The sequence below is a fragment of the Sturnira hondurensis genome, unplaced genomic scaffold, assembly GCF_014824575.4.
Source record: "Sturnira hondurensis isolate 20B ecotype Veracruz unplaced genomic scaffold, ASM1482457v3 Scaffold0016617, whole genome shotgun sequence".
In the NCBI taxonomy this organism is placed as follows: domain Eukaryota; kingdom Metazoa; phylum Chordata; class Mammalia; order Chiroptera; family Phyllostomidae; genus Sturnira; species Sturnira hondurensis.
This window is the reverse complement of record NW_028089248.1, coordinates 6,915,759-6,930,613: the sequence shown is the minus strand read 5'-3', so window position 1 is coordinate 6,930,613 and position 14,855 is coordinate 6,915,759. Positions and strand designations below refer to the sequence as shown.

The 14,855-nt window shown below is 57.4% G+C and overlaps 2 protein-coding genes across 2 annotated transcripts in view; one reads left to right on the top strand and one right to left on the bottom strand.

Annotated features, from left to right (window-relative positions):
* FANCA (FA complementation group A) overlaps positions 1-2,694 on the top strand; it is a 34,889-nt gene extending 32,195 nt beyond the window's left edge. The window contains exons 39-43 of the mRNA XM_037066452.1: positions 230-332; positions 640-715; positions 841-994; positions 1,138-1,230; positions 1,567-2,694. Of these exons, the coding sequence (XP_036922347.1) occupies positions 230-332; positions 640-715; positions 841-994; positions 1,138-1,230; positions 1,567-1,674 (534 nt within the window). The 3' untranslated portion in view covers positions 1,675-2,694. The remainder of the gene's footprint in view (positions 1-229; positions 333-639; positions 716-840; positions 995-1,137; positions 1,231-1,566) is intronic.
* Positions 1,987-14,793, bottom strand: ZNF276 (zinc finger protein 276). The gene is made up of 11 exons (XM_037066437.1): positions 14,395-14,793; positions 13,247-13,550; positions 12,925-12,971; positions 12,381-12,830; positions 11,382-11,460; positions 10,310-10,393; positions 3,835-3,945; positions 3,690-3,765; positions 3,273-3,390; positions 2,333-2,432; positions 1,987-2,260 (listed from the first exon to the last, which is right to left on the bottom strand). Exons 1-11 carry the CDS (start codon positions 14,582-14,584, stop codon positions 2,014-2,016), a joined length of 1,806 nt encoding a protein of 601 aa, XP_036922332.1. The 5' UTR covers positions 14,585-14,793; the 3' UTR covers positions 1,987-2,013.
* Between the last annotated feature and the right edge of the window lie 62 nt (positions 14,794-14,855).

The window sequence follows — 14,855 nt, the reverse complement described above, 5'->3', positions numbered from 1 at the left end:
AAAGTGGGGAACCTTCGGCCACGGGTCTTTGTTTTCATGTCTCACTTCAGAATTTGGGCGCCTACAATCTGTGGTCTCTGTCAAAGGCCCTAGGGTGATGCTCTCTGTAGGTTGTCACCATGTAAGGCCCCCTCCTGGGACAAGGGTGGTCCCTCCTCCCCACGCGGGCACAGCTCACAGCCCAGGGAGAGCTGTTCCGCCTGAGTCCTCCTCCCTCTGCTGCCCACAGGATGCCAGCTGCCCAGCAGCTTTGGACGTTTGTGCTGAGGTCCTGGGGCATCTGGAGAAGAGGAAGGTGTCCTGGCTGCCACTCTTTCAGTTGACAGACACTGGTGAGGAGTCTGCTGAGGCCGATAGCAAATGGGTGGCCTTTGTCTAGTCACCAGCCATCAGAGTCAGGGTGTGACCCTGACCCCCGAGTCTTTTCCTTCAGAAGCAACTTTCAGATGTTTATCTTCTTGCAAAGCATGTAAGCCTAAGTGTTCGTCAGGACACACACAGTACATACTCATTTAAAAAACAAGAGTTTGGTGGAGGACCAGGGACCCCAGGGGGCCCCACAGGCACAGGGTAGGGGTCCTCTGAAGACAGAGGCTCCAGGGTGAGGCGCCCAGTCTGACCGAACCCCTTGGCTTGCAGCTACCGGCCTGGGGCGCATCCTCCTCCTCCTGGCCCCGGACCAGCACATCAGGCTCCTGCCCATCGCCTTCTGCAGGTCAGTCCTCGCTGCTCTGATGAGGCCCAGTACGGCCACACGGGAGGTCACTGCATGGGGTCGTGCCCGACCACCGTAGGTCTCCTCCAAAGGCTGTGTCACCTGACATGTAGCCTCACCTTCAGCCTCATCTCCTGCTGTGAGGAAGATGCCCTCATTCAGGACGCTGCCTTCCTGCCCATTGCTGTGGACATGTACCTGAAGCTGCTCCGCCTCTTCGCAGCTGGGGAGACAGGTGCAGTCTCGACCGCAGCCAGGAGCCAGGAACTCCAGGGCCAGGCAGGTGCAAGGGCTGGCTGTGTCCAGGCAGAGGGCAGGCCCCCCAAGCCCATGGGTGAGCTCTCTGGGGCCTCAGGATGTGCCAGCCCCTCCCAGCCTGTGCATGGGCTCTGTGACCAGGGCTCTGCCTGTCCCCTCTGTAGGGGGACCCTGTTGGCCTGGTAACAAGAGCTCGGCATTTTCTGCTGCGATCAGTGCCTCGGTGTCCCACCCAGAGCTTCTCCCACGTGGCAGAGGTAACACCCAGAGGCTCACCTTGCTGTTTTCTTAATGTTTATTAGCTTTTGGGGGGAGAGAGACATTCATGTGCTGCTCCACCTGCTTGTGCGTCAGCGGTGGTTTGTGTGCTCTAACTGGGGGTCGAACCTGCAACCTTGGTGGATCAGGGTGATGCTCTAACCCACTGAGCTTCCCTGCCAGGGATCGTGGTGTTCGCTTTTCAATCCAGATCTTACTGTGTAAGCCTGAGAACACAGATCTGACACTGGGCCTGGTGGCTGTGCTCACCAGCTTCCCTCTCCCTCTGCCCTGGGTGTTCAGTCGGGGTCACACTGCACATGGTTTTCTCGCAGCTGCTGGCCTCTCATGGGAACTGCGACCCGGAACTGAGTGCCGCCCTCCTGAGCAGGCAGCAGGCCACAGCCAACGCAGGCCTCTCCCAGGAGCCCCACCTCTTCTGACTGGACCCCAACATGCATCACGCCTCTGTAAATAATTTGTTGAGCGTGACGTGGAGCTCCTGCCGCACTGAAAAGTGGGTTGCAGATCTCCTGATTGCTTTGGTGGGGAACAGGAACCAACTATTTAAAACTTACATCTGGCCCCAAGTCAACGTAGGAAAGTAAACTGCTGGTCCCAGAGTGGACACAAAGGTGACCTGGGCCTCGCACCAAGCCCTCCACATCCCAGCACAGGGCTCTCAGGGTGAGCAAAGCAGTGCCGTCAGGGCACACGGGAGGAACTGTGGAAGTCGTCCTGTGACCCCCTCTACCACCTGGCGAGTTCACTCCGGTGCACCCTCAGGTGGGCTCAGGCTTCACGGCCTGACCCTCTGTGGTCCCAGGAGGCGGCTCCAGGGGCAGGGCTTTGTCCTGGGTCTGGGTCAGGGGGTGCACCATGGACATGTGCACGTTGAGGTTGTGTGCCTTCTCGAACCGCCGGCCACACTGGTCACAGGCAAAGTCCAGCTCAGTCTCAGCCTTGTGTTTGGTCATGTGGTACTTGAGTGATGCCCGCTGCCGGCACTGGAACCCACAGACTTCACACCTGGGGACAAAAGGAGGTTAGCAAGGACGCGGGTGCCAGTGTGGCCATGAGGGGACACTGGACCACACTTACTGCAGAGGCTTGGCTCCCGAGTGCCGCATCTTGTGGACAAGGAGGTGCTTCCGCTGCTTGAAGGTCTGTCCACACTCATCACAGATGTAGTTCCGCACCTCTGGGGAGTAACAGGTGAGCACAGGCCCCAGAGAGGCCCACCCTCTCAGGCTCCCCACACTTAGTGCCACAGCAGGGGACCCTACTGGCCTCCTTTCACTAGAGAGACACTTGTGGTCCCATTAGCCATGGCGGGGGCTTCCTCTGAGGCCTCTCTGGATAGTTGAAGCCTGTTTCCTTAAAGGTTTAAAGGTCCCTTAATAAATACTTGAGCACCTTGGGGGAATTACTATGCTGGACCCAACGTGCACAAGAACACTCACTGCAAAAACCACAGGGAAGGAGTGTCCCTGGGAAGCCAGCAACAGAATGGACAACTCTGAGTGAACTCACTCGCATGAGACTTCCGTTTAAGAAATCTGTCTTGTGAGGAGGAGGCTGATTCAGGGACTGCCTTCTCTGGACAGGGCAGCAGTGAGGCAATTGTGTGGGTCATGTGTTTCTGGACACATGGGTGGTATGGTCACACCAGTAAGGGGGGAAACCGTGACACTGGTGTCATGTGAGCCCAGGTTGGAACACAGCAAAGAAGTGGCCCTTGCAGGCTGAGAGTGTCTCAGGGACACTCGCTGCCTCCTTGCACTTTTTCTTCCTCACTGTTTCCATAGTGCATGGCTTCCTCTTACAATTCCCAAAGCACGTCGTTGAAAGTTTTTTTAAAAACCCATTGCAATAAACAGAAAGGCCTTGGGGTTTCTTTGCTTATCCCACACTCTGACCAACTGAGCTGACCTGCCAACGCTGCAGCCCAAGGGTGTGTGTACCCTCGGAGCTGTTCCCCGGGGGGGGGGGGGGGGGGGGGGGGGGNGGGGGGGGGGCGGGGGGCAGGGCAGGCACACACCTGTGTGGATGAGCTTCACGTGCCGCTGCAGGTAGCGGTCGATCATGAACACCTTGTTGCAGCCGGGGTGGGGGCAGGGCCTCTCGCGGACTTCCTCATGGTGCTCCTTAATGTGCTTCTGTGGGGATGGTGCAGCCCTGAGTTCTGGGCCGCCCATGACGACGACTCCCCCATCATGCAGCACCTGCCCCTCCCACAGGCCCTGCCCAGCACCCCCAAAGGAGCAGATCTGACCATTCCTCACTCAAGACGGTGCTCTTCCAAGCGCAAAGGCTAGTGCATCCTCTCCCATGGAGCACAGCAATGGTGGGGGGCTGCTCTGTGCCTCCATTTCCCCAGGACCATGGGCACCCTTGGGTGGGTCTGCCCCTGGTGCTTCCCCCAGGCCCCCACCGACTTCAACAGCGCCTGCCTCACCTTCATGCCGTCAGCCCCTCGGTACACGGCTGTGCAGCCCTGGTACGGGCACTTGTAGATGGTGGGCAGCTCCTCCCTGCAACAGAGCGCACACTGGAGCCGCTGCCCTGGCCACACCCTGCAGTGCAGCCCCCACCAGCCTCACCTTTCACAGCGGAGCTTGTTCTTCCAGCCTGGCTTCGGCCCAGGCTTCTTTCGGATTTTTGGTTCTTCGGGCTTCTTGGCTTCTTTGCTTCCGTTCTTCTTACCAGGCACTCTGGAAAGAAAAGAGCAGTCAGGTACAGTGACGTGTCTGTCCGGCCTCCGCAGTGTTCTCACTTTCCTGCACACTCTCCAATGTGAGGGGCCAGGCTTTTTCAAGCTTCCAGGGTTAACCTGCGTCAGCCTCTGTGCTCACTGGGGGCCTAGAAGCAGGCTTGAGCCACCAGAGCCTGGACAACTCAGGAGGCAAAGGCCCGGTACTGCCACCTTGGGAGGGATGACCACGGCCACTGTGGGAGTGGGTTTATTCTAAATATCAAAACCAAACACTGCCCTGGCCAAGTGGCTTGGTTGGTTAGAGCAGCATCCTGACACATCAAAGGCGTGGTTCTGACCCCCAGTCAGGGCACATTGAAGAAACCACCAGTGAAGGCATCAGTAAGGGGAACAACAAATCGATGCTCCTCTCTCTCTCGCTATAAAAATCTATTTAAAAAACACTTTGCAAAGCTTTAGGCATCGCTCTCCAACAAAACAACCATGAAGTTAGAAAAACAGATCAGAATCAACAACTGTGGACTCTGGGCCCCGACAGGACATCCTTGTGGGGGCCATGCTGCCGCTGGAAGAGGCAAGTGCTCACCAGCTGCCAGCCCCGTCCCTCAGCCCTGCTGCAGGACCGGGGGCCGCGGGGACCAGCCCGGGTGCAGCAGTGTCCCCCTGCAGGGTCCGTCGAGAGGAGACACGCACATTTGTTTTCCTTTTTGGACCCCAGACATTTAAGGAACTCTTGTCAGAAAGAGAAGGGAACTTTTGGGGCCACATGTGACAAGCCCTAGGATGGCCAGCACCATCCTCGGTGGTTCGACTCAACCCTGCCCTCTGAGATCAGGAGCGAGAAATGAGAGACTGGGTATCCTGGCTGGAGAAGTTACACTGGGGAACAAACAGCCATCTACCTTAGAAGGGAAGGACATTACCTCTATTCACAGAGGACACGATCTGATGTGTAAAAAACCCTAAAGAATTCACGTACAAAGTAAAAATTCATCAAAGCTGCAAGGTATAACACCAAACACCAGTCCTATTTCTATATGCTAACAAAGAAAATAGAAAATTCATTTGCAATCTCATCAAAAAGAATAAATTACCTTGGAATAAACTTAACCAAGGAGGTGAAAAACTTGTACGCTGAAAACTACAAAACACCGATGAACACAAAGACCTAAATAAATGGACAGACATCCCATGTTCACGGATTACCGGACTGACGCTGTGAAGAGGGCGACACATCCCCCAAAGGGGTCTCCAGATTCAACCCCTATCGAAATCCCAATGGTGTTTCTTGCAAAAGGGAGGGGAGCATAAAACACCCTAAATTTCACACTGAGTTTCAAGGGACGCTGAATAGCCAAACAGTTTTGAAAACAATGCTGGGGGACTCACTTCCTGAGTCCAAAATTTACACTAGCTACAATAATCAAAACCGTGGCACTGGAATAAAGACAGACGATGCAGACCAGGTGAACAGCGCAGAAAGAACAAACTGATTTTCCACGAGGGTGCCAAATCCACTCCACAGGGAAGGGGCAGTGTCCCCAACAAAGGTGCTGGGAAACCATCACACGCAGAATAAAGTCAGGTCCCTGACGTACACCACATGCAGAAATTAACTTCCGTGGATCAAAGGCCTGAACGTGAGAGCTAAAACTACAATGCTCTTAGAAGAAAGCAGGGGTGAGTCTTCATGGTCCCACAGGGTCTGGCAGAGGTTTCTTAGCTGTGACACAAAACAGGCAATGGAAGTGAGAACTAGGCGAGCCAGACTTCAAAACCATTCCTGTGCACCGAACGGCCCTGATAAGAGAGTGAGAGAACCCACCGAACAGGAGAAACTACCCTGCGATCCAGTAGCGCAGAGACGACTGATTAAAATATGGGCAGAGGATTCAAAGAGACGTTCCTCCAGAGACACAGCACAGGTAAAGGAGCTCAGCATCATTAAGCCTTAGAGAAATGCAAACCAAAAGGACAACAAGACATGCTTCCCACCCGTTAGCATGACCGTTTAAAAAAAGAAAATAGCAGTGTTTCTAGATGTGGAGAAAATGGACCCTGCGCACTGCTGGCAGGAGTATGGAGGGTGCGGCTGCTGTGGGAACCCGTGGCAGCCCCTCCAAGAGTCGAACATGGAGACTTCCGCCAAGATGCAGGCATAGGTGGAAACACTGTGCCTTCTCCCACAGCCAAGTCTGAATACAACAAAGGTTTGGAAAACAAAGACACAGCCAAAGAACAGAAAATTGAATTATACGTAAGTCCGACAACAACTAACCGTTCAACATGGACGGTAAGAGGGGCGGAGCCAGCAGCGGAGCAAAGTCAGGCAGGAAAGATCCCCCGACTTCAGCTCGCAAGTGGCCCGGACCCAGTCAGGGTGTGGGGCAGACTGACCGCGGTCGCACATTCGCACACAATGAGATGGACCATGCAGGCCCCAGGGGGCGAGGGCTGACGCTGGTGGCACACTTGAGTGCAGTGGGATGAAATGCGCGGGCCCCAGTGACGGTGGCAGCTGCGGCACCTGTGGGGGCCGCGGCGGGAGGCAGCAGACGGGACACCATTGCTCCTCGTTGACCCCGCCCCCACATACAGCATCACAACCCAGCGACTGAGTGGCCCTGCTCTGGTGAACACCTAGGGCTCCGATCCTGCTATGTAACAGGCATGAACTGCCCAAAAGATGTTGCAAGAAGAATTCAAAGTCCAAGAGCCAATAACTCTAAGCAACCGAGAAATTGCCAGCCTCTCAGAAGCACAGTTCAAGACACTGTTTATCAGGATGCTCACAGAACTGGTTGATTACAGTCACAAATTAGAGGAACATATGAAGGCTAAACTAACTGAAGTGAAGGGAGATGCACAGGAAACCAATAGTGATGGAAAGGAAACTGGGACTCAAATCAATGGAATGGACCAGAAGGAAGAACAACACATCCAACCAGAAAGGAATGAAGAAATGAGAATTCAAAAAAATGAGGAGAGGCTTAGGAACCTCCAGGACATCTTTAAACATTCCAACATTCAGATTATAGGGGTACCAGAAGGGGGAAAGAAACAGCCACGAGTGGAAAACGTATTTGAACAAATAATAAAGGAGAACTTCCCCAGTCTGGCAAAGGAAATTGACTTCCACGAAATCCAGGAAGCTCAGAGAATCCCAAAGAAGCTGGACCCAAGAAGGAACACACCAAGGCACATCATAATTACATTAGCCAAGATGAAAATGAAGGAGAGAATCCTAGAAGCATCAAGGGATAAGGGGACAGTCACCTACAAAGGAGTACCCATCAGACTGTCAGCTGATTTCTCAAAAGAGACCTAACAGGCAAGAAGGGGCTGGAAAGAAGTATTCCAAGTCATGAAATCCAAAGACCTACAGCCAAGATTGCTTTATCCAGCAAAGCTTTCATTTACAATGGAAGGACAGATAAAGTGCTTCTCAGACAAGGTCAAGTTCAAGGAGTTCATCATCACCAAGCCCTTATTATATGAAATGTTAAAGGGACTTATATAAGAAAGAGAAGATGAAAAATATGAACAGTGAAAGGGCAGCAAAGTCACAGTTATTAACCACCACACCTAAAACAAAAGCAAACTAAGAGGACAGCTAGATCAGGAGTGGAACCATAGAAATGAAGAACACATGGAGGGTTAGTAACAGGGGAGTGGGAGGGGGAGAAGGGGGGAGAAGGTACTGAAAATAGCATAGACAGTAGGTAGAAAATAGATAGGGGAGGGCAAGAATAGTGGGGAAATATAGAATCTAAAGAACTTGAGACACGTGGACATACACTAAAGGGGGGAATGGTGGGGGAGGGGTGTGCAGGGTGGAAGGGAATGAAGGGGGAAATAGAACTGTAATGGTATGATCAATAAAATATATATATATATATTTTTTAAATATTTTATTTATCTTTAGAGGGGACGGGAAGGAGAGAGGAAGAGAAACATCAATGTATGGTTGCTTCTTGTGCATCCCCTGCTGGGAACTGGCCCCTGCCGGGAACTGGCCTGCAACCCAGGCATGTGCCCTGACTGGGAATCGAACCGCGATTGTCTGGTTCGCAGGCCGGCACTCAATCCACTGAGCTACACCAGCCAGGAATAAAATATATTTTTTTAAAAAGAGTCAAACATGGACTCAGCACACGACCCAACAGTCCTCCCTGGGGGGACGTGCTCTGCAGAACCCCAGGGAGGTGAGACAGCTGCTCGGGCACCGGTGTTCGGAGTGCTGCTCACAACAGTGACCAAAAGGTACACACAGGCTAATCACATTCTGCTGCATGCCAAACAACGTGTTTTTGCCAAACTGACAAAAAAGAAAAAGGTGTAATTTTGATTCACGAATACCAGACGGCTGTCATTGTGCTGGCTGTTGTCATTTTGTAATTTGACAATCTAAGGGGAAAAAGGTCAGTGCCCCTGACTAAATAGCCAGGTGCCACATGTTTTAAAGACCCTTGTGGCACACTGGTGGTGCCATGGCACACCCTGAAAATCACTGCCAGGGGGTCATTCAGCCACGGGAAGGCATCAGGGCCTCACATAGGCTACAACACGGTGAATCTCAAAACCATGGTGCCGAGTGCAAGAAGCCAGTCACGAAAGGACAAACATTACGTAAGTCTGCTTCCATGAAGTCCCTCAAATGGGCTCCCAGATTAGAGGCTGTCGGGTCTCGGGGGTGGGCAGTGGGTCAGGGGTGGGGAACTCATCACTTAGTGGGAACAGAGTTTCTTCCGTTTGGGATGATGAAATTTGGAAATGGTGGTGGTTTCTGCACAACACTGTCAATGTACTTAATGCCACTGAACTGTATGCTTATAAATGGTGAACTTCTGTGTCTTTTACTGCAGTTGTTAAGGATCATAAATAACTGTCCTCCTCAGAGCATTAAAAGGACCTTTCTGGTGACTGAGAGGCCCCTCCCCTCCTCACCTCTGTAGTAGCTGTTCTTGGAGCCCCGTGTCCCTGCTTGCTCGCCCCTACCCTCTTCTGAGGGGCACCACCACCCCACCAGAGCCTCACTGTGGCCAGTGATTTGCCATTTTCCACCCACCCTAGATCAACGCTTGCCGAGACCAGGAGGCTTCTGAGAGCCTGTGGGTCCCACAGGTGGGTCCCTGCAGCCATGGGCGGGCTGTGGGAGGTGGAGGCTCAGTGCCACACCCAGCCTTGATCTCTTGAGCCCCAGAGCCCCTAACTGTCCTCCGTTTACTCGAAGCAGTATTGGAATATAAAGGAAAAGTCGCGACTGCTTCTCAGTCTGCGCTCTGCATCTCCTGTGGCCCTCGTTTTCGCTGTCTTGTGAACAGTGAAGGGCCAGCCCACATCGGCGTTGCCAGCCACAGGGTCTGGGGTTATTCCCGGGCACAGAATGGGAGGAGAGCGACACAAGTGCAACAGTCCCTGCCTGCCAGGACCCTATGCTCTAACTGAGAGACCGCCCAAGTCCCTGACAAGAGAAGGTCAAGACAAGGTCATAGAAACAACTGGACAAGAAAGTGGCACCAGGCCTTGGTTGGTGCGGCTCAGTGGGTCGACCCGTGAACCAAAAGGTCACCAGTTTGATTCCTATTCGGGACACACGCCTGGGCTGTGAGCCAGGTCCCCAGCGGGGAGCGCGAGAGAGACAACCACATGTGGATGATTCTCTCCCTTTCTCCCTCCCTTCCCCTCTCCACACGTAAAAGTGAACACAATCTTTTAAAAAGAAGCGGCACAGAGACCAGCGCCAGAGGCATAGCTGAGAACGCCGCAGAGCTGGGACCCGGGCCCAGAGACTCGGCACGAGGAGCAGGACGGGCACAGGGAAGGCCAGGAGCTCCGGAACTGCCTGGGCCATGCCCACAGGCCTGCGTTGCCCTCGCGTGGGACCTGAGACCAGGTTCCAGAGCTGAACCGAAAAGGCCTCAGCTCACTCAGGGACCGCACTGTGCTGGACCTGGCGGGCTGATCCAAAAAGCATGTGATCAGAGAGCAGCGCCCAGGCCCNTGAACACAATCTTTTAAAAAGAAGCGGCACAGAGACCAGCGCCAGAGGCATAGCTGAGAACGCCGCAGAGCTGGGACCCGGGCCCAGAGACTCGGCACGAGGAGCAGGACGGGCACAGGGAAGGCCAGGAGCTCCGGAACTGCCTGGGCCATGCCCACAGGCCTGCGTTGCCCTCACGTGGGACCTGAGACCAGGTTCCAGAGCTGAACCGAAAAGGCAGCTCACTCAGGGACCGCACTGTGCTGGACCTGGCGGGCTGATCCAAAAAGCATGTGATCAGAGAGCAGCGCCCAGGCCCCCCCCCAACCCCGACTCCACCCCGCAGCCCCAGGCACGTGCAGCGAGGCTGTCCCCTTACTTCTTCTCTAGGTCAGGCTCAAAGGACTCGTCTGAGGACTGGATGCTCTGCTTCCTGTCATTGTCGTCTTCACTCAGGAAGTCCCTAGGACAGAGAGGGAGCCTTTAGCCAAGCCCTAGGGTGGGCAACTGGTCTGACGCAACTTCCTGCCTAAAGACACCATGCGGCCCCCACGTCCCACGTATCGTTCTCCTGAAAGCATCCTAAGAAGCCAAAACCCCCGAATCTCCAATCCCACCTCCTAACAGAAACAAGCCTGGGCAACTGAAGCCCAACAGGCTGGTGATCCCGTGAACCACACGCTCCTCACACTAGGGCCTCTCCACGGGGCCCCTGGCAGGTGGCAGACCCTCGCAGGCGGTGGGCTTCTGAGCATGCAGGTGCTCAGAACACCGCCTCATCCTATCACTGAGCACCTGCCAGGCAGACAGGTCAGCTGTCAGCCATTTCTAAGGTCACAAAGGCCAGAAAAGCTCTGTGCGTCTGTGACCTTCACCCTGAAGCATGAATCGCCGTCCACCACTGTCCCAGCTGGGCAGCTGCCACTCTCCAGAAAGGCTGGAGGCTGGCCGGCAGCCTGCAGGACAGCTTGCGACCACTGTGGGTACCGGCGTGGCTCTCGAGCACACATGCGGGTTCTTCCAGGACCGTGGTCCCTGGCGCCCGCTGGAGTCACACTGAAAACTGCTCCAGTCTGCAGACAAAGTGCACCTTCGCTCCAGCCACAGGGGCGGGGCTGGGGGGGTGTCAGTGGTTCCTGGCTCAGAGGCGGGGTGGCCAGGAGTGGACAGCCCCAAGCCACGGCTGTAGCATGACACTGGCTTCCTCTGTTCTAGGACACGTGGGGTCACACAGAACTAAGGCTCTGAAGGTGCAGCAGCAGAGGCCGCCCACGTCCTGCTCCCTGGTGGCTGCGTCAGGGTGGGGCACCCTCTGAGACCCAGGGAGCCCCCAGTCAGGACCGAGAAACCTGGAAGCACCCCCAGCCAAAACGCGGGCAGCAGCCCCGGGGTGGTGGGATTTGATTTTCCGAGGAGAAACTTTAGGCTGTTTAAACCCCCTCTTCTCTCACCCCTCAGAAAGGTCACTGAACTCGTCTTTTACCCGATCATCCGAGGCCGGAGGTGGCGACTGCTTCGCACCCAACTGCCCTGAGAAACAAAGAACAGGGCCCTGTCACCTGCCCAGTGCCAGCCGGCCGGGCAGGCAGGCGTGGCCTCATAGAGCCTGCCTGGTGGGGGCGCCGGGGTCCTCCAGCCTCCCATTCCAGCCCCCCCGCCCCCCCCCCCCCAGGGAAGTGCCAGCCCAGCGGAGCCCCGAGTGTCCGGCACGGGTACAGGCACCAGAAACCAGCCCCTCCTGAGACTCAGACCCAGCCGTTCCACGGTGGGCCAACTCACATGGCTCGAATGTCTCAGGACATTTACAAACATCGCTGTTATCGAGGTATCGCACACATAGTTTAAGCAGCCATGAGGCCCTCAGGACCCTCCGACACAGCCCCTGCTCCCGCCCAGCATCTGAGTGTCTCAGACCCAGACCCTGCCTGGGAGCTGCACTTTCTGAAAGCCCACAGAGGCTGCACACGCAGGAGCAGCTGTGTGCCCACACACAGGTGCATGCGGGGCAGCTGACAGCAGGCGGGAAGCCGGCCTGGCCCTGCTAATGTGACATCCGTGAACAGCTGCACCACCCCCATGGCACTGTGGGATCGGGCCCCGAACAAGGGCCTGTGTCTCCCCTCGGCACTCAGCAGAGGAGCCTGTCCACTCCAGTCCCACTGAGGTGTCACCAGGGCCCTGGCCAAGGCCCAGGAAATGACCCAAGACAGCCTCGGAGGCACCAGCCGTCCTGCTCCCCCACACCCCACCACAAGGGCCCCATTCTTCTCTCCCTCGGTCCCCGGGCTGAGCAGGCAGAGAAGGACAGCAGAGAGACTGTGCCTCCGCAGGCCTGCAGGCACAGAGTCCTCGGCCCTCCCTACCGTCAGACGCCCACACACACAACTGCCTGCTGAGGACCCTGCTCAGGAGCAGGGATCCTGGTCTGATGGCCCAGAGGAGCCTCCTACCTGGAGCCCCACTCGGGGGGAGGCCAGACTGAGGCAGGGGGCTCGAGGGCCCAGGCCCCACAGGGCCGCCATCTGAAGGAGGCCGGGCCACATCCGTGTTGGGCAGCAGCTCTGTCTCGGCCCAGACTGTGGTCGCTCCACCCTGGGAGCTCAGAGCAGCAGCCCCAGGAGGGTTGGACCTCCGATGGTGGGTGAGCCGTGGGGCCACCTCCTTGTCCCACGTCCACTTGACTGCCAATGCACTGTCCAGTAAGAGAGTCCCGCAGCTGGAGTCGGTGTCCATGGTGTAGTCGTGGCCTTGGTCGCAGCTCCACACGGCCTGGATGACACCGCAGTACTCGGATGACAGTGCCCTCTGCAGGTTGGGCAGGGCCCCACAGCTGGCCGCGTGTCCATGCACCCACCTCACCAGGCTGCGCAGGCCTTCGGGGCTCGAAGGGATCAGATCCACTGAGGAGAGGCACAGAGACGGCAGCCCGGGGCTGATCAGCACCAGCCCACAGCGAGCCCACCTCCCACCACACATGTGGTCCTGGGCACTCACCCAGACATGCTCCCTCCTCTGCTTCTGCCGGGGGCTGGACACCCACCCTGTAAAGGATCAGCAGGCCATGAGTGGCCCCACAGCAAGCAGGGGTAGGTTTGCTCCCTTCACTGTGCTCCCCCACGGGCGGCTGCCCCTGCCCCTCCACGGGAGCACTCAGAGCCACCACGGCCCTCACCCCCCACCCTGGCTTCCCACCCCAGCCACACGGGGCTCCCACGAGTCTGCTGCCCTGGCACCATGGCCTTCCCGTGCTGAGAACAGCAGAGCACACAAGGGCTTAGTCTGAGCACCCCACACGCACGAAGGAGGGGGTGCCTACTGTGTGCAGGGCTTCCGGGGACTCATCGGGGACACGTTGACTCTCTGCAGGAAGGACCTGAGGAGACCGAGGCACTGGTAGAACTGGGTGTGGCAGTTCTTGCAGACAAACTGCGACAGGGCTGGGTCCTGATGGACTGCCACCCCTAGCAGGCGCTGGAAGTCTCTGACGAACACGCGCTCCCCCGAGGGCGGTCTGTCTGAGCTGTGCCCAGGTGCCCGGCCAGAGATGCTGCGGAGACTCCGAGTGGAGAACTTCCCGTGGCAGAGGCGGCAGTGCCCCATGGCGAGAGGCCGACCTGCCCCTGGGCGAAAACAGGAGACAACGGGTCAGCTGGCAAGGCGGCTTGCCGCACAGGACACACAAGACCACAAGCTCCCGGGAGGGGAACTACGTGGCCCCGGGGAAGTGAGACCCCTGCTCCACCAGCCTCCCAGCTCCTCGAGTGGAGAACCCTCCCTGGGGCCTCCCCAGACACATCCCTAACACACAAGCCCACGTCTGGGCCACAGGCAGCGTTCTGGCTCTGGGCTCCGAGCTGAACATACAGCCTTTGGGAAGATGTGGCCAGTGGGGGTCTTCTGGTTCAGAAAACCTTAGGAAGCACGCTAGCTGCCTCCATTCAGAGTCCAGCAGCACACTGAGCCCACAATCAGACAAGGGCGCCACACGAAAAGAACTACAGGCCCATATCCCTGACGAACACACACATGCAAAAATCCTCAGCAAAACACGAGCACACCAAAGTCGCCAGCACGCTGAGAGGATCACACACCGGGACGCAGTAGGACTGACCCCGACAGTGCAAGGCCAGACCCCCTGCCGGCGGGGCCCAAGCTCCCCCAAGCCCCACTTGACCCACCGGGCTCTCTGTCAATGAACCGGCCGCCAGGGCTCCGGAGGTGAGGCTATTATCCCTCCTGTCTCTCAGCGCAGCACCGGGACTGGACCCAGGCCAGCCCGAGTCCGAGCGGCAGGGAGGGTAAGCGGCTTGCGAAACAGCCCCCAGCGCGGGCGCCAGGGAGGCTCCGCCCGCCCGCCTGCCTGCCTGCCTGCTTGCCTGCCTGCCGCCCAAGGACGCCGCGGGAGAGAGGCCCGGGGCCGTGAGCACCGAGCGGGACATGGCCCCTGGCGACGGCCGGACCTACCTGCCTCGTCAGCTCCGTCCTCGCAGGCCCGCGCCGGCCCCCAACCCAGCCGCGAAGCCACCAAGGCCGCTGCCTCGTCCACACTCGGCCCGCTGCGGGCGGGGCGGCCCCGGGTCCGGCCGCCGCCCGAGCCCCCGCGCTGCCCAGCAGTCGCAGGTGACAGGAAGCGGCCGAGCCGGTCCCGTTTCATGGCGGCTGCCCCAGCGCTCCGCCCCGTTCGCCTCTGCTCGGCCCCCCTCGGCTCCGCCCGGCAGCACTCGGACCCGCTCGGTTCTCTGGTCCCGGCGGCTTGGCGTCGCTAAGTCCTGATACGCTCGGAGCTCTGGTCCGCTCGCCTGGACTGCGCTCCTTATTTCTCTCCAGCCTCCGCCGTTCGGCTCCGCTCGGCTCGCTGGAAGCGGGCGGGGCAAAGAGGGGTGGGGCCGCGTGACGAGGGGACGGAGCGGTGAGCGTGAGGGGCG

Bases quoted from the DNA above. Each gene is read 5' to 3' on its own strand.
- ZNF276 (XM_037066437.1), bottom strand. From the start codon at position 14,584: ATGAAACGGGACCGGCTCGGCCGCTTCCTGTCACCTGCGACTGCTGGG. The intron at 13,551-14,394 runs GTAGGTCCGGCC...GTTTTCGCCCAG, and splicing joins GGACGGAGCTGACGAGGCAG to GGGCAGGTCGGCCTCTCGCC. The intron at 3,766-3,834 runs GTGAGGCTGGTG...GCTCTGTTGCAG, and splicing joins AACAAGCTCCGCTGTGAAAG to GGAGGAGCTGCCCACCATCT.